Here is a 27686-nt window from a genome sequence, read left to right on the forward strand (position 1 = left end):
TGGGCTAATAATCAAAGTAACAGAGATAGATTGACAGAAAAATCAAAGTTTAATACATGTCCATGGGGAATTCACATAGGCATGATCATTCCATGAAAATTCCCAAGAGAGTAAGGCAACATTGGGTACATAAAACATTTTGGACAAAAGAGAAAAGGGGGGAGGAATGGGCTATTAAATTCAAGAAGTGAGAAAGGGGAATTCACAGGTAGTTGAGGAAGAGCAGAACACACATGGCAAAAAAATCCTTGATAGGTGGCTCAGAAACAGTGGGACACACTGGGTATCTTGCTCACCTGCCTGAAGCCCTCCTGTTTACCACTGAATTCAAATTAGGTTAAGGCTACAACCTAAGATCTACTACCTGAAGCAGATTCTCTGTCTGAATCTCCTGGGCAGGAAAGTGGGGCGGGAGGTGTCAAAGCTTCTGAGTCTTTTGTTTCTTCATAAAAAGCTTAAAATCAATGTCCGAAAAAGCAGCTTCAGGTGGCAGAATTTTGGTCCCTTTGGTTACATAGACAAGCTAACTGAAGAGCTAGTTACTGAAATATAATCTCTCTGCCAAGACTGAAAACCTAAAAACCCGGGCCTTGTGTGTGCCATCATTTTATCACCCCCAATTCCTAGTTTTTCCTGGCTTTACTGCTTATCCAAAGTTCTGCAGGCAGAAATCCTCAGGGGGTCTCAAAAGGCCCTGTAACTAAGCAACCCTGGCCTCACCCAAGCTGTCCCTCTAGGAGTGGGAACCCACACCGCTGGAGTTAACTCAAAAGGTTAACAAACAATGCGCTGCAAAGTGGCAGGGAGAGAAACCAATCGAGTGTCTAGAAGGTCTGTACGTCTGGTGAGCGTGGCTGCGATTGGGTGGGGCCAAGTGGAACCTACGGAAGCCGAGCGGGTGAGAGGGCCGTTGAGGCTAGAGGTCCGAGGACGCGGGGGTTATCAGGAGAGCACGTGAGCGTCCACCGTTTCTCCCTGCTTGCCTTATCCTTAGGAGTCGGTATTGCGGGGACGGCCCGGGTCCAGTGTATGGCCACGGAGTTACGGTGTCGGGACTCCATGCCCTGTCACAACCAACAAGTAAACTCTACCTCTACCCCAAGCCCTGAGGAGCCGCAATCTGGCGACCTGATCCCAGATCCTGCTGGGGAAAACAACGCCTTCAAAGCGAAGCCGAGTCTCCTCACCAGTCACGCCCATTCTAGCGTACCGGGGGAGGGGGGCTCTAAGGCCTGCGCCGGCGCCAGCCTCAACCCAGAGAGTAACGGTGGCAGTGGCGACTATGACGCATCGGCCCTTGATTGCCTTCCAAGGGACAGCCAACTCTCTTGGCAGATTGGGCCTCAGCTTAAACTGCTACCCATGAATGACCAGATCCGGGAGCTGCAGACCATCATCCGGGACAAGTGAGTCTGGAGCGGAAGGGGAAAGGGAGTTGGAGGGTCTCTCTGGAGGTGGGCAGGACTTAGAAGCAAAAGAACTAAGGGGTAATTTTCACCTGGTGAAACTGGCTTGTGGAGACCTGGGCAAGGACCTTTTCTTTGAAGGGGAATATCTCTTGACTCAGACCTCCCGCACTCTTTTTGCCTCATAACAATGTTTAACATCGCTTTGCGTTCTGGACCAACGAAGTCTTGTTGGTAGCCTCCTACTCCCTCTTTGTCTCTTCTGAGTAATGAGGAACCCTAAAACGTTTCAGGCAGGTGAATGCACCTATGCTGTCTGGTGCCTGTCCGTATGGTCAATCTATAATACTACGCGAGGTTATATACCCTACCTCTAATAACCTCAGGCTCACAAATAGAAGTAAAGCAATTTCAAGGAAATTTTGTTGTGCTTAACAGACCATCTGTGCCTTTAGTGTTTGCTATTGCAGATATCATTATCTCTAAGGTCTTTTAGTCTCGATGTCGAGGTTTACTTGGTCGCGTGCAAGCTTATCCACATCTTATCAGGATTGTTTTATCACCAACTGATAGAACGTCGACTGTTTCCCGGTTAGTTTATGGAGGAAAGGGGGCCTAAAGGAGCCTTTGGCGCCCTTTCTAATCCCACAAACTAAGGTAGCCAAAACTCCATGTTAAATGCTATTTTGAGATCTGAAAACTTACGTTGCAGATGGGGCTTCTCAAGGGATATATGTACCATGGTGGAACTATAGTTGGCTTCTATATTGGCAGCACTTTAAATGAGTAGGTACTGCGTGTCCAAAAACTACTTTTTGGGTGGATGCTTTGAGCTTTTAAAGTGACTACAGACTCAGGCTGCCACTCCCTAAATCAGACTAGTATTTCTTCATACTGTTGTAATAGGCGCCTAATTAGTTTCCCTGCTTCACTTTTTCTCTCCTCCACGTGCATTCACACGTTACTCAACAATCAATTTTATTAATATACTGCCTTGGGCCCTGGCTGGCATAGTTCAGTGGATTGAGTGCGGGCTGCGAACCAAAGCAGCGTAGGTTTGATTCCCAGTGAGGGCACATGCCTGGGTTGTGGGCCAGGTCCCCATTGGGGGCCACATGAGAGGCAACCACACACTGATGTTTCTCTCTCTTTTTCCCTCTCTTCCAGTCTCTAAAAATAAATAAATAAGAAAATAAATTCAAATATTTTTTTAAAAAGACTGTGTGGTGTCCATGTAAGGAGAGACAAACAGTGGAACAGGAGAGAATACAGACACCTATTTTAATATACTGCTTTGATTAGGTAACTTCTACTCAGCAACTTGCTTTGGCTTCTCAGAGCCTACCAAAAGCCAGGATCTAGCTTGCCATTAAAGTAAACCCCTCTTCATGGTTCCCAGGAACTATTTTGAACCATCTCTGCCTCTGCTCTCATCTGGAATGCTTTTTACTCCTTTGCATGTTCAAATCTTACCTATTCTTCAAAGTCAAGCCCAGCATTATATGTCCACCTCTACCAAGAAGCTTTCCTTTAATCATCCTTTCGCTGATTTTCCCTGGCCTTTTTGATGCAAGATTCACTTTCAATTTTGTATATTGTTGTCTGTATATCGATCTTATCTATTAGATTTTAAAGCTCCTTGAGGACAAAAGTTGTCCTCCATTTACATTTTTGTTTTTCTTATTTTTCAAGAAAATTCCCTTAAATTCAAATAACATTTTGATTTTTGTTCATTTTTTTATGTTTGGGGATATTTTATTTAAAATTGATTACTTTATATTTTCTTTTTTTCCATATTTTTTATTGTAGTTCAAGTAGAGTTGTCTCCATTTCCCCCTACCATTCCCCCCCACCCCAGCCATCCCCACTTCCCACCCTTGATCTTACTTCCCTTTGGTTTTGTCCATGTGTCCTTTATACATGTTAGTGAAAACCCTCCCCCCCCCAACTATCCCCTCCCATCTACCCTCTGGTTACTGTCTGTTCTTAATTTTAATGTCTCTGGTTATATTTTGCTTGTTTCTTTGTTTTGTTGATTAGGTTCCACCTATAGGTGAGATCTTTTACGTTTTTGAATTCCAACCATGCCTTTCAAATAATAAACAGTCAATTACTAAATGGTCTTTCTAAAGCTCTTAAAAATTATAGTTATGAAACTATACTATTTAACTGTCTTAATGAATCCATATTGAAAACCACTGTGGTCATGTGATCTAATAGATGAAGTAGTGATCTTAAAATGTAGGAGGCATAGGGTTGGTAGTTATGGTGAAGGAAGTTGAACTAACATCCGTAAGACAAAGAAAATAGGATGATCATTCTAATTTCTAAAGAGCAGGAGTTATGACCTTGAATCTTGAATCCCTCTGCACCTGTAGATGGATCTAGGGGCTTTAGTAAATCTTTGGAAATCATCTGCCCAATGTTACTTGTATGTGCATTTTTTAATGCTTGTTTTTATAGAACATCTTTATTGAGATATAATTCACATACCATATAATATGCTGTTTAAAGTGTATAACTCTGTGGCTTTTAAATATATTCATGGCTGTGCAACCATCACAAAATCAATTTTAGAATATTTTCATCACTCCAACAAGATACCCCATACTCATGAGCAGTCAGTCCTCATTTACCCCCAACCCACCCAAAGCCCTGGATTGCTTTCTGTCTGTATTGATTTTCCTATTGTGGACCCATCATACAAGTGGAATCATACAATGTGTGGTGTTTGGTGACAAGATTCTTTTCCCTGTTTTCATAATGTTGTATCAGTACTCCATTTCTTTTTTGGCTGAGTGATATTCCATTGTATGGATATACCACATTTTTTATCCATTCATGAAATGATGGACATTTGAGTGTATTCCACTCTGAGGCTATTATGAATAATGCTGCTTTGAACATTTGCATATGTATTTTTTTTATAAGGTAAGGTTTTCTTAAGATTTCATTCGATTTTACAAAGGGGTCTTCATGACAATGTAAGAGTAAGCCATTACTATAGAACTTGAAAAGGGCAAGACACTCAGCATTCATATATAACAATATCAATACCTGATTTCACTGCATTACTTAGTATGGTAAACCTGGGTGTAAGTGAAATCTTTTTTTTTTTTTCTGAGTTGGGTAGGAGACATTGGAATTCATTGTGAGCTTAGGCAAGATGTTTAGCATCTCTGTGCTTCAGCTTTTATCATTTGTAAATTGAGGATGTTGGCAGTATTTTAAGGAGTTCCTAGGGGGCTAAAACAAGATACTTTACTCTGAACATCAATTATAAACAGTGAAGAGCTATGCACATTTAAGGCATTTGAAACCTTTATGTTTGGATTTGTGCATGATTCTGATTGCATTCATAATAAGTGCTGGTTTGTTGAGCTTTTGGGAGATAGTAAAAGAAATTAAATCGTATATATAATTCACATTTTTATTTTAAAAATAGCACAGATTCTACATAATTTTATCATGTATGATATAGTATGGAAAGACTCACTACAATTTTTGATAACTAATTGATGCTTAGTTATTTAGGCAGGAGGCAGTGTTTTAGTTTTGTTTTTGTTAGTCAAATCTGTTAATAGAGGCTTCTGTTGCTTTTATCTTAAAAAATCGGCATCCCCCCTCAAAAAAACAAGACCTATTTCATTCCCTTTAAGGGGTTGGTGTAGGGTGCCTATAGTAAGAGGAACCATATTTACTTGGGTCTGATTATGGAAGGTACCATCACTTAATGTTATTCTGTCTTCCTCAGGGCATGTGATATAATATATGTGCACTATGGGGCTATCTGGTAATAGAAGACATTGGAGTACTTGTTATTCCTTTTATCCTTTCTGGTCGTTAGTGTCTGGTAGTTCTGTCTAGTGATGGGATTGCTTGCTGAGTTGATTTTGCCACTGGGAAATGGGTGTTAAGCCAGCTGGACTGCATGTTGTTGTAACTAAAAGCAGGCAAGATTGAGAAAATTGGACAGATTTAAATGTCTTTTATTGAAATGTGCAGTATTTGAAACATAATTATGTTCATTGTATTATGGAATTTCAAGGAAATTCTCTTTCACTGGGAGTACAGTAATCTAAAAACATCCATGGTCAGATCATTAATACTCAGTCACACATGGGTCACACAAGAGAAATGACTCCTTCATTTCCACATTCTACTGTTACAATGGATTACGCCACATATACTGCCCCTCCCGTCCCCTTCGTGCCCTAAACCCAGCAAAATCTGAGTGTTAATGCCCTTTTCCCTTATAAGTTCATGACCCCGTATTTCAGGCAATGCAGTGTATTTAAAAGATCATCTTCCCTCTCCATTTTGTTTTCTTTTGTCTCCTAAAACATTAAAGTAAAGCTGTTTCATGAGCAGTTGCATATTTGGATATTTCCTGTATACTTGTTCTTGAAGGGGGTTTTCCATGGCCTCAGTATGAAGTGTGGAGGAAAGTTGAACAATCTTAGCAATTGTATAGTCTGTGAACTAGCACTATAGGAAAAGCGTGTTCGGTCTTGTGACTTTCTTTTGTCACCTGGAGTGGAGAAAAGTAACCCTATGATGGATGAATATCTAGTGCAGCCCTAATGTGGGTGCAGCCCAATGTGATTTGAGTCACTAAGTAATGTAATATTTGTTATATTTAAAAAATTTTAAGCCCTGGCTGGCATAGCTCAGTGGATTGAGCGTGGGGCTGCGAACCAAAGTGTCGCAGGTTCGATTCCCAGTCAGGGTACATGCCTGGGTTGTGGGCCATGACCCCCAGCAACCGCACATTGATGTTTCTCTCCCTCTCTTTCTCCTTACCCTCTCTCTAAAAGTAAATAAATAAATAAACAAAATCTTTTAAAAATTTTTATTTATTTATTTTTAGAGAGGAGAAGGGAGGGAAAAAGAGAGGGAGAGAAACATCAATGTGTGGTTGCCTCTCGCACGCCCTCTACTGGGGACCTGGCCTGCATCCCAGGCGTGTACCTTGACTGGGAATTGAACTGGCAACCCTTTGGTTCACAGGCCAACACTCAATGTATTGAGCCGCACCAGCAACGGCATAATATTTTTAACCAACGCTGTACATCTGAATTGCCTGGGGATTCTTTTTCCCCTCATTTTTTACTTCCCATTCTTAAAGTAGTCTTGTGGGTAACCTGAGCACCTGCCGCTTTTGCAAACACCGTGGATGATTGTGCTGCACTCAGGCTGGGCCACAGCCCTTTGGATAGTGATTTGCCTGGCTTCAGATTCAGAAAATAGGCTGTGCTGGGGATTCCACACACTAAACAGAACCAGCACAGAGAACCTGGCTTGGCATCACCCTGAAAGTGGAGGAATCTTAGAACTTTCTCCCTCAACTTGTACAAAACCAAAATGTCCAGAACAGGAAAAAAAAAAACCTGTCACCTGAAAATTGTTTAAAACATGGACATGTTTTTGGTTTCCCTGGGTATTCCATGTGAATTTTCCAACTGGCTTTTAAGCCAGGAGGGAGGAATTCACCTCTTTAACTATACATACTTCTGTTACAATATTTATTGGACATATCCTAGTAATGTCTTGTGAACTAGTCTGGACCCCAGGGGGGCAGGAAGAAGGTCTGGCATGTCACAGTACCTGGAACATAGGGGCACTAATGTTCCAATTGTTATAAAAAATAAACTTCTGAATGACTGAGTCCTGGATTCTAAAGGAAAATGATCATTTCTCTTCATTCATTTTTACCTGATTTTTAATGTTTTTCTACATTGAACCCTGCTTTTAGGTGCAAGTAAATAATTAATGACACCATTTAACGAGCTTTTAAAGAAAGTACTAACGGGTTGTAGCCTTGATGACTTACACCTGGCAGGTAATAAATGCTTTTTCCCCCCTAACTTTTCAAGTCAGATTAGGTTGGCTCTAAGTATTTCAATGGGGGTATGTTTTTATGAGAGTGAAGGAAGGAGAAGGAAAATCATTTATAAATCATCTGCATACCATGACCAACACTGAAGCTAGTCAATGATCACATAATAACAAAATAGCTCTGGAAATACAGTTTATGTGTTTAGTAGAGCTTTCACTAAACATTAATCTTAAATGAAGCATTCCTTTGGTTTAAACCTGCGAAAAAAAGACTTTATGTTCTACTTCCCTTTCACCCGTTGCTTAAAAAAACAAAAACAACACTCCTTTATGTAAAACCCTGCACTATTTTTCATTATATCTCATTACACAACTGTCAGAATGGTTATCATCAATGTAGCCACAAATGGCAAGTGTTGGAAGAGGATGTGGAGAAAAAAATAACCCTGGTGAATTGTTGCTGGGAATGCCAGTGGTGCAGTCACTGTGGAAAACATTGTGGAGGTACTTTAAAAAGTTTAAACTTGTAGGTGTGTGAGGGGCAACCACACATTGATGTTTCTCTCCCTCTCTCCCTCCCTTCTCCTCTCTAAAAATAAATAAAATAAAAAAAGTTTAAAATGGTAAAAACACTATAATAAACATAGGGGTGCTTATATTCTTTGAAATTACTATTTCAGGTTTCTTCGGATAAATTCCCAGAAGTAGAATTGCTGGGTCATAAGGTAGTTCCATTTTTAATTTTTTGAGCTATCTCCATGCTGCTTTCCATAGTGGCTGCACCAGTCTGCATTCCCACCAACAGTATAAAAGGGTTCCCTTTCTCCACATCCTCACCAGCACTTGTTTGTTGATTTATTGATGATAGCCATTCTGACAGGTGCGAGATAATATCTCATTGTGGTTTTACTTTGCATTTCTCTGAGGATTTAGTGATGTTGAGCATCTTTTCATATGTCTATTGGTCATCTGTAAGTCCTCTTTGGAGAATTGTCTCTTCAGGTCCTTTGCCCATGTTTTAATTGAGTTGCCCTTTTTTGGTGTTGAGTTTTATAAATTCTTTATCAATTTTTGGTATTAACCCCTTATCAGGTGTATTGGTGAATATGCTCTCCCATTTGGTAGGTTGTCTTTTTATTTTGTTGATGGTTTCCTTTGCTGTGCAAAAACTTTGTAGTTTGATATAGTCCCAGTTGTTTATTTTTTTCTTTTGTTTCCCTTGCCTAAAGAGATATACTGGAAGAAATATTGCTACAAGCAATGTCTGAGATTTTACTGCCTGTGTTTTCTTCTAGCATTTTTATGGTTTGGGGTCTAACATTTAAGTCTTTAATTCATTTTGAATTTATTCTGTTTGTTCTTGTGTATGACATAAGAAGGTGTTCTATTTTGATTTTTCTGAGTGTGTCTGTCCAGTTTTCTCAATACCATTTATTGAATAAACTACCTTTATCTCATTGTATGTGCTTGCCCAAGATCTGGAAGCAGGCCAAGTGACTATCAGTACATGAGTGGATGAAACAACTATGGTACCTAATACACAATGGAATACTGCTGGCCGTAGAAATTCTTCACCTATGTAAGCCTCCCTACTTTCATCACTTTAATAGTGGTAATAATAGAATCTACCTCTTGAGGTTGTGTGAGGATTAGGTAAGATAATGCACCAAAAGTGCTTAATACTTGGCACCAAGTAGGCTTTTAATAAATGATGACCTGTGGGAAAGCAAGGAGCAATATATGTATAATATTCGGTACCTGCTCTAACTTTTGGACTTCTTTAGAAAAGCTTTATAAATAACTCTTTGTACACTTGGTATATACATACATGGATAAATAGAGGGTTGTTAAAATACTTTTTGTAGAAAAAAGGAAGGATTGTCAAGTGTATTCTGAATAGGGAGAAGTAACAGAGTAATCAAGTGGGAATTTCTGCTGGAAAAATTGAAGTTGTAATTGTGAAGTTTTAATAAACAGAAATGTCTTTTTAATTTTTTTAAAATAATTTTTATTCTTGCTCAAGTACAGTTGTCTCCATTTTCACCCCACCACACCCCCTGCCCCACCCACCCCCACTTCCCACCCTCAATCCTACCCCCTTTGGCTTTGTCCATGTGTCCGTTATACATGTTCCTTGATGGCCCTTCCCCTATTATCCCCTTCCCACTCCCCTCTGGTTACAGTCTGTTTGTTCTTTATTTCAATGTCTCTGGTTATATTTCTATTGTTTGCCTTGTTGATTAGGTTCCACTTATAGGTGAGATCATATGGTATCATCACCTGGCTTACTTCACTTAACATAATGCTCTACAGTTCCATCCATGCTGTCAGGAAGGGTAGGAGCTCCTTTGTTTCTGCTGCATAGTATTCCATTGTATAGATGTACCATAGTTTTTTGATCCATTCATTTACTGATGGGCATCTAGGTTGCTTCCATCACTTAGCTATTGTAAGTTGTGCTGCCATGTTCATAGCAAAAATGTCTTTTAAATTTGAGTTGGGAGGGTCCGTAGGTGGAGCACTCATACCCTACCATGCATTGTCAATTACCCCAAACTGGCAGAGATGTGTTTTCTATCTCCAATAGGAAGATTATTTTCCACTGTACTACTCCATTAGGAAGAAGGAGGATCATCTCCTGCCACCCTCTCAGCCAATGAAAGACTCAGCCAGTAAAAAGTCACTACACCTTGAACTCCCAGTTTCTTCCATTGGACTCTTCGTTTGCAAAGGCCCCTCTGAACTCCTCTTTTTCTCTGTAAAAAAAAAAAAAGTTTCTCCCCTTTATTCTTTGACCTTGCCATGGTTCACCTGTCGACCACATGTCCTGAATTGCAATTCCTTGTTGTTCTCAAATAAACCCAGTTTGTTGGAGAAATATCAGGCAGTCTGTTGGTTTAAGGTCAACATTATCTTCCACCAACTAGGGAATCCCTCTAGCCGCAGCAGCAGTGAGGCCTAGTAAGAAAGAGGGCAAAGATTTTTACTTGAAGTCTTAAATTTGTAATATTCTTTAAAACATTTCTTTCTCATTTCTATATCTTATGGATGATAATTAAATACCTGTTGTATTGATATTTACCATTTGAAAGAAAGGTCAGTGAGATTCAAGGTTTCATCTTGGTTTGGGTTTGCTATGACATATACATGATTTTAAATATTGCTGAAGGCTCTCTGGGGGGTTCGAAGCACTTTATAGACAATCTTAGGTAGGGAAAAGTCCGTGAAGTACAAAAAAATGCTGAAGCCTACTGCCCTGTTTGCTAGACCTGTACAAACTTAGGTTTACCAAGTCCACATTAGAATGGTGATTTGACTTCCAATATGATTCTAATTCTGTTGTTGTTTCAGTGTGAAGGTCATTTTTTTTAACGGCTGCCTTTGGCTTTCATTTTGTTGCTACAAATGCGTAACATACATTTGGGGGGAGTATCCAGAAAAGTATGTGCTCAGATATGGTTAGGTCTGCATTGTTAATCTGGGTTGGAGTTTGTACAATTTAAAAGATGCTCAGCTTAATATTAATTAGATTTCCATGCTCTGAATTATGAGTGTCTAGATATCACTATTTAAATATTTGGTATTTGGGCCCTGGCTGGCATGGTTCAGCGGATTGAGCACAGGCCTGCAAACCAAAGGGTCCCTGGTTTGATTCCCAGTCAGGGCACATGCCAGGGTTGCAGGCCAGGTCCCCAGTAGGGAGCCCTGGAGAGGCAGCCACACATTGATGTTTCTCTCCCTCTCTTTCTCCCTCCCTTCCTCTCTGTAAAAATAAATGAATAAAACCTTTTAAATAAATAAATAGAAATTGATATTGGTTACTTCGATATATTTTTTAATATTCCAGGGATGTGTGTCAGTGTGTTTGTGGCTTTGTAATAATTTTACATTAGATTTTCTTTGGGGCTGTTATTAGATAGAGAATGGTTAAAATGTCTTTGTTTCTAGTATGAGAAATTTCTTTTTAAAAACGGTTTTAAGACAAATTGAGTACAGTTACAATTTAAAGCAAAGTGCATGGGATTAATAAAGCCTAGGGTTTGGTTTACAGTAAAACACCTTTATTAACAAATACTTTAGTCCAGTGTTGGGCCTAAAATAGGGGCTCAGAGAAAATGTGTAACTTGATTGATCTAACAAGTAGATACCTGCTTTATGAAACTCTAGTATGAAACAGTGTTAAGGGTTTAAATGTAGATATGGAAAACCACTGTGGGTTTTTTAAAAATACAACAAACTTACTGTATTCCGGTTGTACTTTAATTTCTAATTGGTTGAAAGTAAACTATGGATCTTCAGTCTGTCTAAAACAGTAGGAGGTAGGTTAGTAATTACTGTTTTTAAAAAATCCTCACTGGAGGACATTTTTTCATTGCTTTTACAGACAGAGCAAGGGGGAGAGAGAAACATAAATGCAAGAGAGAAGCATTGATTGGTTGCCTCCTATAAGCAACCAGACCAGGGATTGAACCTGAAACCTAGGTATGTGTCCTGACCAGGAATCGAACCTGCAACCTTTCAGTTACAGGAGGACACTCCAACTAACTGAGCCACACCGGTCAGGGCTAGTACCATATTTTGCTGTGTATAATGCTCACCCACATTTTGGCCCAAACTTTCAAGAAAAAAAATCTTTTGTTTTAATTTTTTAATTCAGTTATTTATATATTTATGTTTAGAAACAAAACTGACTACCATATTCCAGGGCATTATTTTGCATATGCATATCGTTAATTGTTTTCTAGAGTTACACTTTTAATGCATAAGCATAAATAAAAGAATTACAAATATGTAGCCCTGGCTGGTGTGGCTCAGTGGATTGAGTGCCAGCCTCTGAACCAAATAGTTACCTGTTCGATCCCCAGTCAGGGCACATGTCTGGGTTGTAGGCATGTATGTCCTTAGTGGAGGGTGTGAGATGCAACCACACATTGATGTTTCTCTCCCTCTCTTTCTTGTTTTGTTCCACTCTCTCTAAAAATAAATAAAATCTTTAAAAAAGAATTAAAAACATTTATATAGAGATATGGAATTAGTACTACCCATGTATAATGTGCATCCTTATTTTCCCCTCAAAAATATTGGGGGGGGGCACATTATACCCAGCAAAATACAGTAATTACTGTTTGTAGTGGATGATTTGGAGCAGTGGATGCTTTAATTGGAAGTCACTTTATAGTTATTGAAATAACTATAAAGAGATGCCAGTACATATTAGTTCATAGTATGTACCATTTTAAGAATGTGGAGAAGGTGATTACTATGTGAAAGTTGTTAGCTAAGACTGAATATTTTGCAGGAGAGTGTAAAAGGTGTTAAAATATCTGATTCCAAAATAAATTAATAGATTTGTTAAACTGTGAACACTTAACCTAATACAACTTTTCTATGTAATAAACTACGCGTAATTGTTCAGAACTTAAAACCAAATATTTCAGATGTGTTCCTAGGATATGTTAGTGGATATTTCTTTAAGACTAATCCAGACTTTTCTTTCCTATTGAAAAACTGTGTTCTGGCTAACTTGACAACTTTGTACTCATACAGGTCTAGCAAACAGGACAGTAGGCTTTAGTGTTTGTTTGTTTTTTTTGTAGTTCCCTGACTTTTTCTTCCTTGACAAGCATGTTAGGAAGATTAGTTGCAGAAATGAAAGGTACTAGTGTAATAGTATGGTTTCATTTGCAAACCACAGTACATAATATAGAGCCTGTTTTAAGTGGTCTCTCCATGTATGTAGTAGATGTGTGTAAATAGAGTTTTTTGAGTTTAAGGCATATATAAATATTTAGGGAATATAAAGAATACAGACCTATATTCTTGCTATTGCTCAATTATGGTCCGTATTTTAGAGAGTGATGGTAACTGAACAGGACAAGTGTTCATCTCTTTTTGGCACACAGCAGAGCCAAACATTGAACACCCAGTTTGCAGTGGTGAAAGTACAGTCACTTTATTTGCAGAATGTTAAGCAAGGAGAGTGGGAAGCTGTATCACTTAAAGCCAAAGCCAGACAATGACTTACTATTCGGGGCTTTTAAGGGCAAAAATCATGAGTAAGGGGTTCAGGGTCATAGGCTGTGACTTCTTATGCAAGCTTCAACAATCTGATTTATTCAGTTCCTGGCAGCATCCTTCCTGTCCTGGTCTACATAACAATGGCCAGGTAGTCTCAAACAGAAAGAGAGTTCTGTAAGATATCTTGAATTGTGAGTTGGTGACATTATCTGAAGAGAAGAAGGAAAAGAACAGAGCTATACGAGGTCTGTCTAGGAAGTATCCAGGCATGTACTATGAAAAATAGAGACATTTATTGAAGAAGATACAAAATACAAGAAACATTGTACATAGGACAATGACACCTTAGTCCCCTTCAAAGTAGGCACCTTAGGACCTCATACAGTTCTCCCAGTTGCCATCAGCTGCCCCCTTGTCTTTTCTTGAATCTCATAGACAATCTGAAATGTTTTCCTTTCAAAGGTGATTTTAGTTTTGGAAAAAGGTAGAAGTCGCAGGGCACCAAATCTGGACTGTAGGGCAGCTGAGTCACCTGGGTGATTTGATGTTTCACCAAAAAACTCTACATGAGACATGATACATGAACAGGTACATTGTCTGATGAAGCTGCCAATCACCAGTTGCCCATACATACAGCCGTCTGAATCATCTGAATAGTTTCCATGGAGGAATGTTTAAGCTTAATGCAAAATTTGAAGCAGATTTGTTGCTCTACTTGCTCAGTCATTTTTAATGTGACGGCCACACAGTACACATGCTCACTCAACAGTGTCTACCGCCCCCACTGACTAGTACAGTGAAGTCATCATTGTTCACACATGAGCATTCCAGTCCACTCTCCTTGGCTGCCAGGTTACATTGATGTCGTGCTAACCATTCTTGCTATATTAACAATGGCTGGACTTTTTCTAGACAGACCTCATATTTTATGCTTACCAGACTGTATTCTTCTGTTATCTTAAGCATACCATACCTTCTGAAGCTTGCTTTACAGGCAGGTCTGCAGGCCCTAAGACATGACTACCTTCCAGTGCAGCTATGATTCTTGAGAAGCACTAATTTAATCATTTTGTCTCAAAACTAAATTCTAATATACCTAGTCTATTATGATTTGCTGTTGGTTTCACTAATATCCATAATATGATAGAATTCTAGTTACACTAAGAAACTTAATGACATTTGTATCAGGAATATTTTATTGCTTTTCCTTCTCAGAGAAAGTAAATGAAACTTGAAAAAAAGTCATGATTAATGGTATACTGAGATAATATATGTTTGCATATGCCATTTTGATGCTATGTTGGAGAATGTTTTAGGTGCGCTATGTCAGATGGGGATTTTTAAATACATAAATTGTAACACAGTCTGTTTAATTGAATCATTTAACATGTATGGGAGAAAGAGTAGGAACGATAATAGATTCTTTTAAAATTTTTAAAGATTTTATTGATTTATTTTTAGAGAGGGAAGGGAGGGAGATAGAGAGAAACATCAATGTGTGGTTGCTGGGGGTTATGGCCTGCAACCCAGGCATGTACCCTGGCTGGGAATCGAACCTGGGACACTTTGGGTCCCAGCCCCGCACTCAATCAACTGAGCTACAACTGCCAGGGCTCGATAATAGATTTTTATGTACAGAAAAAAATTTCAGCCTTTTGACATTCCTTTTTTTTTTTTTTTTTTTTTTTTTGGCTGGTTAACAGCTTGTAGGTAGGTATAACCCCTGATTACCATTTCTTGGGTATGTAAGGACATGAAAGGATTGACCAGAAAGAAATGTACAGGAAAATGGCAGAAGGATATAGGGAACAAAGTATTTGATTGAAAAACAGGCAAAAGGCACAAATTATCAATCGATAATTTGAGAAAGAGATCTTAAAAATTAGGTTATGCATTCTTGAAGGTATAAGATTTATTTGTTTGTACCATTCTCATTCCAAAAAGGATTATAGACAAAGTACATGGGTTATGGCAAGCTGAATGGAAGAGGAGGAAGTGGGGACCCTGATTTTCATAGTACAAAGTTTTTCTCTTAAGTTGAACTGTGGTCTTACTGCCATCTTCCAGGGAGAGCTTTGTTCATCTGCTTAAATAACATTCTTAGGCAGCTCAGTGGGTGACTGCTCACTTTCCAGTTCCTACTTTAATGTTGATATCAAATAAATATTCTCAATAATACTGATCAAGTCATTCCATTTAGCCTCCTGTATCCTAGTGAAAAATATCTTGCCTTAATAATAGTCTGTACGTGTAAACTTTTAAGCTTTTAGTATGTAATAGATCATAATATGAGTGTTACTGTATATAATGATTAATATTTTACCTTAAAGCTCTAATCTAGACTAAAACTTGTACCACTTTTTGTTTTAGGACAGCCAGTAGAGGGGACTTCATGTTTTCTGCGGATCGTTTGGTAGGTGGAGGATTTCCATTTTCATTTCATTGCTGTTCCTAATGATATGACCATAGTAGGCCAAGGGTATTTTAGAGCATTCTGGGGGTGAGAGAGATTGTACCAAGTAACCTTCATCTTGCTAGACTTATGAAGTATTGCTTCTTCTGTTGCATTAAGCTCTAGCTCTGTCTCAATCCCTTTCACCTCAAAGCATTGCCCATAAACTTATTTTCTGTAGCTTTCAGGCATCCCTATCTCTCAAATGGATCTCGCAAACCTGGTTATACGTAACCCTTAAATGCCTTATCTTAGGACAGTGAAATGAAGCATTGGGTTGGCCAAAAGAAATTTTTTTTTTCTGTAAGATGGCTCTGGCAGTGCTTAGTTGTTTTTAACTTCATTCAAAACAATTTTGTTAGATTGTATCATGACAGCTGTGGTATCAGCATGCATTTAAATACTTATCAAAATTGGTGAATTTTTGTGTAGTCATTTTAATATTGAAGGTAGAAGAAAATACACAACATTCTTGGCATACCATGCTTTACTATTTCAAGAAAGGTAAAAATGCAACTGAAATGCAAAAAAAAAAAAAAAAGATTTGTGCAGTGTATGGAAAAGGTGCTGTGACTGATCGAACATGTCAAAAATGATTTGTGAAGTTTCATGCTGCAGATTTCTTGCTGGATGATGCTCCACAGTCAGGTAGAGCAGTTGAAGTTGATAGTGAACGAATTGAGACATAAGTGAGAACCATCAGCGTCATTCCACAGGGGAGATAGCCAACATACTCAAGATCTCCAAATCAATAAAGTTATTGGTGAAAATGAAAAATGTATCTTTTATTTTACGGAAAAAACTAAATGGACTTTTTGGCCAACCCAATACATTAAAAGAAAACCGAAGATGTAAGGAGACCTAATAGTTACCCTGTAATATGCATTTAATACACAAAAATTAACTCCTGCAATTATTACATGGGACATGTTTATTTTGCCTCTTCTTTTCATTACTATCCTCACATGTGTAATATTGAGTTGGATTGTCTATGCTTTCCTCAGGGACTTTGTGTTAAGTATTGACCAAGCTCAGTTCTGTTTAGCTAGTGTGATCTGAGAGTATCTCAGGCTAGATTGTGTTGTTTTCAGGGTAAGCACTGTGTTTCCTTTTTGTGTTTATATGTAAGTGTGCTCAGTTCTTACAATAAGATTGATGCATTTTCTGCTGTGGTTATTAATATTCATTCATTCATTCATTTATGAAACATATTGAACTCCTGTAAGTCAGGCACTGTGCTAAGCTGTGTTGCAGGGGGAAGAAATACAGCAGTAAAGAATACAGACAGGTCCCTGTTCTCATGGAGTTTGCAGTCTAAATACTGTTATCAGTATTTAGTTTGGTAAAGAGAAAAAAGTGGCTTATTAATTTTCATTTAAATTTTTCCTGTGAAAAATCTTATATTTCAAGAGTATAGGCAACTACTATACTTTCGGCTTTAAATAATCTTGGTTCAGAGGCAACTTCTATTTATAACTATTTGAGTTTGTAAGGGCAGTAGTAATCCTTGGATTTCATCAAGATAAGTGTAATTGACATTTCTGGAGTGGTAGTTAGGGCATTCTGTCATTATGCTTTTTATCAAAATAAAGGAGCAGGTTTAAGGAAAAAGGAACTTGTGTCAGTGGCAGCTGTGGGGAAAAGAGAGGTCTAGGGTTCATTGGTGGAAAATGATTCCTGTTTCTTTGCTTTTCTTATGCCCCTTTTCTACAGAAAGCAGGAGTTAAGTTTGTGATTACTGTAAAATGCTTGCCTGAAAGAGTAAGCATTATATGAGAGGGGACCCAAAAAGCTGGAATTATCTTCTGGAGGGCAGGCCCCTTATAGTTTCCCTGCTAGGTGAGTGTTCTAGGAACCCATCTGTATCAGTGTACCAACTAGGGTTGTTCTGAGAGGCTGCAATCGGCTTCAGTCAATTTTTTTGAAGACTATTTCAACGTGTTTGCCCATTTCATGGTGGGTGATTTTTGAGTGCACCAGCCCATACCACGTTGAGTGTTCAGCAGTTTTTGACCAAAACAACATGACTGCTATGCCCCACCCTCCCTATTCATCAAATCTTGCCCTGAGCGACTTTTTTTTTTTTTGCTTCCCCAGATGAAAAAAGTCCTCAAAGGGAAAAGTTTTGCTGATGTGGAAGAGGTGAAACAAAGAATAGTAGAAGCACTAAAAGGCATCCAAATTGATGAGTTCAAAAACTATTTTGAGCAGAGGAAAAAAGTCTCAGTTAGGTGTATTGTATCAAATGAAGAGTACTTTGAAGGTGACTGAAGTTTAAACATGTAAGAGTAAATGCACAATTTTTATAAATAAATTCAGGGGTTTCTTTGGGTCCCCCCTCGTATCTTAATCAAATGAGATAATAAGGATCCAGGGCATAACGCACCTGAGGGGATGATAATTGGGGCCTCTCTGTTCTCTGCAGTTGGCTGTGAAGGTCCTGATATTGGGAGGTGGGGGGAAGAGGGTCTGTGTGTTGTGGCAGGGACTGGAGCTGTTTAGGTTTCCAGTGTTGAGGTTTTCTAGTACACTGTCTCTTCTAGGACAAGGGTCCCATTATAGTTGACATTAATTCTATCCTGAATTTATCAGGATTGGCTTCCCTGGCACTCAGATCTTAAGTTCTTTATATTTCAAACATTTTCTGGTTTTATGTTCTTGTATAAGGCTCGGACACAAATTTCTGTCCCAGGGTTGCCGGAAAGGTACAACTCTTTAGAGGAGTCTCATTAGGAGGAGATTTAGGTCTTCAAAGAAAAGGATCATCTTCTCCCCTTGCGATCTGCTTGTAAGAAACATGAACCCCCACAGAAGGTGGTGGTTAGAGGTGAGTGTGCTCATACACAGTGTTCATGAGGTCCCTGGACCCTCTGTCTCGTGCTGCGGGCTGACAAAGTGTTGGATCATTTCATTGACAACAGGGTGTTGTGTTGTGGTAACAGTGAATGGCACCTAGCGTTTCTCCCTGCTCTTCCTGATTCTTAGTCAATATTGTAATATTGATAGCAGAAAATGTGCATTTTAGACTCAGCACTGCCTTTATGGTAGTAGATCCCTGGTGCTTATAGGAAGAAATATCACACCTGGCTTTTGGATGCTGTTTATTGTAGTTCTGATGGATTCTTTCCTCAATACCCACACATTAAGATCATTAGGAGCATTTTTTTTTTTTTTAGCTAAAAAGCCTGAATGCATTCAACTTGTTCCTACTTCAAGCTCAAATTGGTTCAAACCCCATCCACTCATTTATTTCTTACTAACAAGTTTCAGGCGTCACTTCACATTGTGGTAGGACTTGTTAAAAAGAATCTAACTGAACAATTTCAAAGTACTGAACAAGGCAAAGAGGTTTCCTTTGTACACTATTTCCAGAGTAACCAGAAGTTTATTACTTCCAAGGGTGTCTACCATGACTCTTGTCATTTGCTGTAGTTTTGCATCTCTTTTAATATAGCCTAGACCGACTGAATGAGAATCATAAGGCATACTTAAGCTTTCTTTGGGAAATCAGGTGCCTAAACAAGGTTGGCTACCTAGCAGCAAGCAGCCTGGCATTTTGGTCTGTCTCTATCTGACCCATAATAGGGGCCCCTTTCCTTCCTCTATAAGCTAAATCCTTGCCTAGTGTGTTACTGAACTTTGCCTAGTATTTAGCTCTGGAGGCTAACAGGTAACAGGAGATTCTTAGCAGATTTTCAACTTATTCTTTCTTTGACTTTCTAGATCAGACTTGTTGTGGAAGAGGGATTGAATCAGCTGCCATATAAAGAATGCGTGGTGACCACTCCAACAGGTAATCAGAGGTGTTACTGTAATTTTCCTCAAAAAAATATTGCGTTAGAATTGGAGGGGATGGAAAGAGCAGTCTGCACAAATTACTAGGTAGAATGTGGAGTCTAGGTGGAGCTGCTCTTTTAAACAACTTAATAACCTGGAGACATTTAGTAAAGAAATGTATGTGGGTTACAGGCTAATAAATGTTCTTTAGCATTCAGGTGTTGCCTTTGATGACAGCCCATTGGTACTGGGGTTAAGAATTGCTGGCAGCTTATCTTAACCTCTGTGAGGAACAAAATGGGTGGGCTGGCTTGACATTGGAACTCTACGTAAAAGTATGAGGAGTAAAAAAGAAAAAGAAAACTAAAAAAGATGAGAATTGGAGAAGGTGCCTTGTGATACTCAAATAGAAAGCAGCCAAAGATCCCTGTTCATGGATTTGAAATTCTGATTTTTTTTTTTCAGTAAGTAATGGAAGCTGTTCTATTCGAAGGTTGACTCTTCGAGTTGGGGGCTACACTTGCTGCATAATTTAAACACATTTAGGATGACAGCAAGGGTTGAACCTATCTTCGTAACGACTTCAGTCTCTTTCTTTTGCTTCTTAAGGCAGAATGGAGGCTCATAAAGAGAGACAGAATCAGGAGGTTCTCTGCTGTGACTCAAAGTGGGTGCCAGCTTAAATTGATGGTGTTTGTAGCATTCTCAGAGTGCAGTGATTCTCTGAATTCAGCTTGAAGAATGTGTCTGTGAATATCATGCTATCATATGTCCTATTCCCACTTGACGAAGTCCACCTCTCCCGGTTATCTCCATAGGATTCTTATAAAGAATTAATAAATAACTATGAAAAGTCTTGACTCTTCTCATTATTTTCATAGGAAATCTAAGACATTATGCAGTGTATCTGGACAAGGGTTGGTTCATACCCATCTGCTTTAAACCATAGGCACTTTGTAGAATAAGTAGTTTGCTTCAATGATGAAAGATAACATCCTTGGATTTATTCCTCAACAGGGTACAAGTATGAAGGAGTGCAATTTGAGAAGGGAAACTGTGGGGTCAGCATAATGAGAAGCGGTAAGTTCACATGTGCACTTTTGTCTCTTTGCATGCATAGAATCTGTTGCTGTTTTCCAGGAGAGAAGTGAGCTTGTCTGTCATAATTGCAGCTACAGCCTGCTTCAGCTTAAATCTCCCTACCTGTGTTGCCTGTCTCCATGTGGCCTTGGAATTGTGGTCTATGTGTTGCTGAGTTTGGATCATTTTAACCGCAGAGCATCTTCCCTACTGGCCTGCCTGCCCCCGTGGGCAAGCCAGCTTTCAAAAAGGTTCAGAGGAGGGTGGGAGGATAGGAAGATGCAATTATGCTCATTTGGGGAGAACAGGGCAGCTTAAAAACTGATGGATTATGGCACAATTTCAGGCCTGCAGAACCTTGCAAACCTGGCTAAGAAAATATTTCTGTTTTTTATTGCTTTGGTATGGAATAGTCGTACCCTGTCAGGAGCTGGACTGAATGACATGTTCAATATTTTTAGTTTTATATTTGATGAGTATGTGACCATCTAGGCAAAAGCACTTAACTGTCATTAACTCTAGGTGTTTGCAGTTGCTCATAAATGTTGTGTTTGTGCTTGAGTCCAGCTGATTACCCTTCTAAACTAACTTTTGTGCAGAAAAATCACATGCCTATAATTAAAACATAGGTTACGTGGAGGTGATTCTTTCCATTCAGCAACTTAATTATTTTTGCACGAGATCCAGAGTACACTGGAAGCCCCCTTGCACTGGAAGCAGATGGACTGTTATTGTTTTTTTAAATGTATAAACATTTCCTTTTCTCTTCTGGCTATAGAGTTCTATTTGTGAATAACTGAATGCCTGAAGTAAAATAGGAGCTTTAAACTCCCTTTTTATTAGAAAGTACCATATTTTGCCTTGTATAATGTGCTGTTTTTCTGCCCAATTTTTTTAACAGATTTTATTTATTTTTATTTGTAGAGAGAGGAGAAGGGATGGAGAAATAGAGGGAGAGAAACATCAGTGTGTGGTTGCCTCTCAAATGCCCTCAACTGGGGACCTGGCCTACAACCCAGGCATGTGCCCTGACTGGGAATTGAACCGGCAAACCTTTGGTTCACAGCCTGCACTCAGTCCACTGAGCTACACCAGCCAGGGCTATTTACCTAATGTTTCTTTAACTGGTTTTGTTTACATGTACTTTAAGAGGGACCTTTATAATCATTACTGTAAACATAAAAACAGTTTCTGATATATATGAAAACTGATCAATAGCTCTTAAGATTAAGAATAACCCTGTCTATGCATCACCCCATGGTCATCTGGGGTCTGAGGACTATGCTGCTGCCTTTAGGGCAGGAGCTGAACTAACACAGAAGAGACTGTAACTGAAAAGTCTATCTCCATTGTCTTTACCAGTTTTAAAAGGTTAAACAACACTGTCCTGAAAATCCTATAATTGTTTAAGAGCTACCATATTTTGCCATGTATAATGTGCTTCCGCATTTTTGTGTACATTATACACGGGATTATTATACCCAGGGTATGTAATCATTATACCCATGTATAATGAACATCCTTATTTTTCCCTCAAAAATTTGGGTGGAATCCCCCTCTCCTTCCCTTCCTGTCTCTCTAAAAATAAATAAATAAAATCTTTTTAAAAAGAAAAATATTAAATAAATAATACAAGTAGCCCTGGCTGGCGTAGCTCAGTGGATTGAGCTTGGGCTGCGAACCAAAGTGTCACAGGTTCAATTCTCAGCCAGGGCACATGCCAGGGTTGCAGGCCAGGGCCCCCAGCAAACGCACATTCATGTTTCTATCTCTCTCTCTTTCTCCCTCCCTTCCCTCTCTAAAGATAAATAAATAAAAATCTTTAAAAATAAATAAATAAGTAAATAAATAATACAAGTAGAATTATAGCCTAAAATCTTTAAGGTGGTATGAGAATGATTGACTTTTGTCAAACACTTCCTTAAAAGAGTCCAGTCTCAGAATAGCTCCATGTTCAGAAACCAAAGGGGTGGGGGTGCTGTCATTCGTGGTTTTCTGGGGAAAGAGAGAACAAACATTATTTTTCCACAATTTGCCACCAAAACCTTTGCCACTGAAGTTATTGCTGGGGCTAAGTGAGGTCTCCCAGTGCCACCTTGATCTAAAAGGAGATCCTTTGGTCTGTAGACTTCATTGTTCCATCAACCTTTTATATTTTTCCAGACAAAAGTAACAAGTTTAGATTGTTTAAAGGCTCCCCTAAATAATAAGAGTAAAGTGTTCCAGATACTGGAAAAGCTCAGGGAGCAGCTCAACAAAACACTTTATTTCCTGTAATCATGGAAGCATGACAGCTCTAAAACTTGCATGCCAGCAATAAAACTAGCTTATCCCAGTTTCATTGACTAGCCCATAACCTAGTTTCATTGATCTGCCCTAACTATAAAATATAAACATATCAGAAGTAAAGCTGTTAGCTCAGGAAGAATTGCTTCATCTTGACAGTGTCCTTTGTATTAATAACAGTCAGAAACATTGCTTTGGACTATTCTTGACTTTCACTCTATCTCCCCTAACACTCTTTTCCTTCATATTTATTTCCTTCTTCAAGGTGAGGCAATGGAACAAGGTTTACGAGATTGCTGCCGATCCATACGTATTGGAAAGATCCTGATTCAGAGTGATGAGGAGACACAAAGAGCCAAAGTATATTATGCCAAGTTCCCTCCAGACATTTATAGGAGAAAAGTCCTTCTGATGTATCCAATTCTCAGTGAGTGGTTTGGGTTTAATTTGTAACCTTTGGTTAGATAAGTTACAATTCAATTTAGTACCTGCCTTCTGGGCACCCTTTATAAGGCAGAAACTGTTTCTAAATGTGTTTTTCTCAGTTGGATTTGGAGTTGCCTTGGGCAGTTCGCTGGAGAATTTTTATTGTGTAGTAAGAGGATATACATTATTCAAACCGTATTAGATCCAAAGAGCTTCGCCCTTAAAATGAACACATTGAAGCAACAGACCCAGTGAAGCAAAATATATAAAACACAGAAAATATATTGAAATATGTCCCCTCTCTAGCCCAATGAATTATAGCAATGATTTTCTCTAGGATTTATCCTCCCTGGAAGGAATGTTTTTTTCTTTTAATATATGTATGTTGCCTAAGCTTACCCAGATCACACATGCCATGGTTTCTTGGCATCGGGGGTAGAGGGTGGGTGTTAAATCTGATATCTCAAATACTGAATGAATTTAGGATTTGTTTTGCCTTTGAAAACTGTAAAGTGTATGTGTCATGTCCATTATTGAAAATAACATCATTGGTAAAGAACAGGTACCTCAAATGAAGCTTTGCCTAGTGGTCTCTTACATTAGATTACCTAACTGCCTTTACTTCAAAGAAACATAAATATATTTTGAGATGAATGTTAAAGTTGCCAATTCCTTTGGTTATCATTTGATTTCAGGCACTGGAAATACTGTAATTGAAGCTGTAAAGGTTCTTATAGAACATGGGGTTCAACCCAGTGTTATCATTCTTCTCAGTCTCTTCTCCACTCCTCATGGTAAGTTCAGCATGAAGCAGTAACAGGTGTTCTGACAGTCTAGTGTGCATCTGTCCAGCCTCTCATCCTGATGAAAAGTTTATTTGCATCCACATTAAATCTAAATCTGATTTTGGTAGTAAGCCTAGTGATAATATTTTACACCATTCTTTTTTTTAAAAATATTTTATTTATTTATTTTTAGAGAGGGAAGGGAGGGAGATAGAGAGAGAGAGAGAGAGAAACATCAATGTGTGGTTGCTGGGTGTCATGGCCTGCAACCCAGGCATGTACCCTGACTGGGAATCGAACCTGCGACACTTTGGTTCGCAGCCTGTGCTCAATCCACTGAGCTATGCCAGCCAAGGCCTATTTTACACCATTCTTAAGTTGTCGAAATTGAAATGGAAAAGTATGAACTAATCCCAGGTAAGGGGATAGCAATCGTTTTCCTAGTGGCCGTGTTTGGGTAGAGCCTGCAATTGGCCAAAAGGTTGCTGTTTCTCCTGGCTCCTCATATGAGCCTGAGAACTGCACCCAAACAGCAAGAAATGATAGATTGTAGCTAGCCCTGTGGTCTTACTTAAGTATGCTTTGCACTGTGAAGCAAAGAGCAGAAGTTTTTAACGTTAGACTTCTGCTCAAAGAACCTTGTGACAAAACAGTCTTCTCCATTTTGTGAGGGAGGTAAGCCTAATTTAGGGCCCTACTTTTGTTTGCCATGTAATGTAGGACAATTGTGAGAGTATCCTGATAAAATAATCATAGATGCATATAAAAATGCTTAGTGTAAGGAAAAATTTGAAAGTATGTAAATAAGTTACAATAAGGAAATGGTTAAACAAATATATATTCAAAGGATGTCATATGTAACTGTTAAATCATGTTTTTTGAAAATAATGACATCAAACAATCCATATGGTGAGTGTAAAAGGGCAGGATAAAGAATAGCATTAGAATAGTGTTAAATGTTATTACCATGTTTAGAGATGACTAATACAAATTATGACTAAAATCAGACTTGGATTTAACATAGAACCTAATCTTTCCTCAGCATGAGAGGCTAGACAGACGCGTAATACTGTTTCCATCTTCATTTTAAAATGCATGTACAACATTAATAGTGGTTATTTTCAGATGGTAGGATTCTAAGTGATTCATTTTATTTTTTAAGGTTTTAAAAATATTTTCCAAATGTTCCACAATGAATTTGTATTTGTTTCATAACTGAAAAGAAAGAGAAATATGTGGCTTCTAATTAGGGCATTTCTTCATTTCCAAAGGTTCCAAGTCTTAGGCAAAGCCTGAATCAGCCACAGAGTTTTAATTTTTGGAGGGCTGTGTTTAGTAAGCCATTGATTATTTTGCTGTTTCATGATAAAAATAATTACCTGTAGTTCAGATGTTCATGGTGACAAAGCGTGATTTGCTTGGTCATCCATTTATATATAACAGATGGCACTGTAAACATTGAGCTAACCAAATAATTATTGGGTTCTCTGCCTTTGGGAGTAGACAAGCAACTGTATTAGTCCTAATAGTATACACGACAATATTATACTATTCTGTGACATTATGGATGAATAAAAATCATATTCTGTGGCAGACTGGCTATTGGCTTTTTAGCTTGACTGGGATACTACCTGGTCCCTTTCCTGTGCCCCTCCCTTACCCTCCCCAATAAAAGCTAGAGTATTAATTTCTTAAAAGCTAGCTTGTGCCAACATAACAAAGAAGTCTTTGCACTTGTTTCACAGTGTTCCAGTTGAGAAATCATCATCTTATGTATGATCCCATTTGCAGAACTACCGTATTTTTCAGACCATAAGACGCACCTACGTTTTAGAGGAGGAAAATAGGAAAAAAAATTTTGAAGCCAAAAATGTGGTAAAATATTTCATAACATAAATAACATAATATTTCACCAATGTACATGTAAACAGAACTCAACAGCAGCATTAACGACCATTATTCCTCCCAAATTGGGGGTGGGGTGGGGAGGGAGTGCATTTTATAGTCTAAAAAATACGGTATATTCTCTCTATTCCAGTTGCCTTTAAAAGGAAACAAAACAAAAGGTTCTTCAGGGGAGAAGTTGCTGTAACTTAATATGTTTTTCAAATCTTGGCTATAAAATAATTGATTATAAGAATTTATGACTGAGTGGGTGGGGGCATAGTTTGACGACTTTCAAAGCTTTTCATATATCAGACCTTAAAAAAACTGCTTAACTCAGTCTCGCTATGTACCCAAAGGTCATTGCTCTGTATCCTCTGTGAATATGAGGCCTAGTGACTGACCATAAAATTCCTGAATTCCAACTAATGTTACCAAAAGCCCTGCAATAATAATAATTTTCTTCCTCTTATTTTTTGCAGGTGCCAAATCAATCATTCAGGAGTTTCCAGAGATTACAATTTTAACCACCGAAGTTCATCCTGTTGCACCTACACATTTTGGACAGAAATACTTTGGAACAGATTAAGCTATTGAAGGAAAATTTATCATCTTGTGTAATATTACAGTTATATTTTGAGTTTTTACATGTTTCATTGATTCAGTTGAGGAATAGCACAGAAAATTGTGTTAAATATGCTTCGTAATCTTTGGAAGTGCATATAGTAAAAAGAAAACGTTTGAGGTGTATTTATTTTATTTGGTCATTTCTTGACTGTTCGCACCAAATTCAACAATAAAGTACACACAACTCTTAGAAAATATGTTAATAATCTTTTTATGCACATCATTGAAACTGGTCCCTAATTTGTGAGCCTCTCAGTTTGGAGATTGCTTGCAGCCACAGATAAAATCCAAATGGATGTAAGTTCTTTGGCCCACTATAGTTTGCATATTATTTAGTTTACTTTTAGTTCTAGGGAGTTTCCATTTATGTGGCTGTTTTCACCTTCCTCTACTATTTTTTTTTTCATTTTTTATTGTTGTTCAAAGACAGTTATCTCCATTCCCCCCACCACCACCACTCTCCCCCACCCCAGCCATCCCTTCCTCTACTATTTATTTCCCGGTACTATACATGCTGGGAACTGGGAGAGGATGAAAAAAAATTCCTCCTTGAATTTTACATTTCGTTAATATCCTCACTCAAGTGGCAGGCACAGGATGTGTGGCTAGGTTTTCAGTCAGGCCATTATGTTTTTCCTGACTCATTTCCTGCCCTGTAAAGTGCTAGTAGGTGATTTGCCAAATGTAATGCAGTGAATAAAATGGTGGGGCACTTCCTGCAATGGGAACTGTAACATAAACTCACATAGATTGAAACAGGGATGTCTGGATGCTGACGAGGGAGGGCTAAGTCTAAGTACTGTTCAGGTCATCAACGTCCTAGAAAGAAATTGGTGGTGATTTTTCTGAGGTGAGGGAGAAAAGGACAGTTTCTTGTTGAGTTTTATGGCCAATAAGGAAATGGAAAAGCTGGCTTTTTAATTTGAATGTTTTTACTAGAGGTTTTTGATTTGGAAATTAGTTATTTTGCATGTTTGTCAACTGTTGATAAATCAAACTGGAAAAGGAAACCGTGATATTTTTTAAAATTCCTAAACTTTATATATTCATATTGAAGCTTCTGAAAGGAAGATAAACCTTTTTGGAAATTGGTGTTTCTGTTCTGAA

General features: G+C 38.5%; 1 protein-coding gene across 1 annotated transcript; it reads left to right on the forward strand.

Moving 5' to 3' along the window:
- The first annotated feature begins 875 nt into the window (after positions 1–875).
- UPRT (uracil phosphoribosyltransferase homolog) lies at positions 876–26774 on the forward strand. The gene is made up of 7 exons (XM_045839456.1): positions 876–1406; positions 15633–15675; positions 19438–19507; positions 20509–20571; positions 23123–23284; positions 23979–24077; positions 26435–26774. The coding sequence occupies exons 1-7, from the start codon at positions 1030–1032 to the stop codon at positions 26539–26541; spliced, it is 921 nt and encodes a 306-aa protein (XP_045695412.1). The 5' UTR covers positions 876–1029; the 3' UTR covers positions 26542–26774.
- Positions 26775–27686: the final 912 nt, after the last annotated feature.

The sequence above is a fragment of the Phyllostomus hastatus genome, unplaced genomic scaffold (genome assembly GCF_019186645.2).
Source record: "Phyllostomus hastatus isolate PE091 unplaced genomic scaffold, TTU_PhHast_1.1 phas_contig_30, whole genome shotgun sequence".
Classification (NCBI taxonomy): domain Eukaryota; kingdom Metazoa; phylum Chordata; class Mammalia; order Chiroptera; family Phyllostomidae; genus Phyllostomus; species Phyllostomus hastatus.

Bases quoted from the DNA above. Each gene is read 5' to 3' on its own strand.
- UPRT (XM_045839456.1), top strand. From the start codon at position 1,030: ATGGCCACGGAGTTACGGTGTCGGGACTCCATGCCCTGTCACAACCAA. The intron at 15,676-19,437 runs GTAGGTGGAGGA...TTGACTTTCTAG, and splicing joins TGTTTTCTGCGGATCGTTTG to ATCAGACTTGTTGTGGAAGA. The intron at 20,572-23,122 runs GTAAGTTCACAT...TCCTTCTTCAAG, and splicing joins GGTCAGCATAATGAGAAGCG to GTGAGGCAATGGAACAAGGT.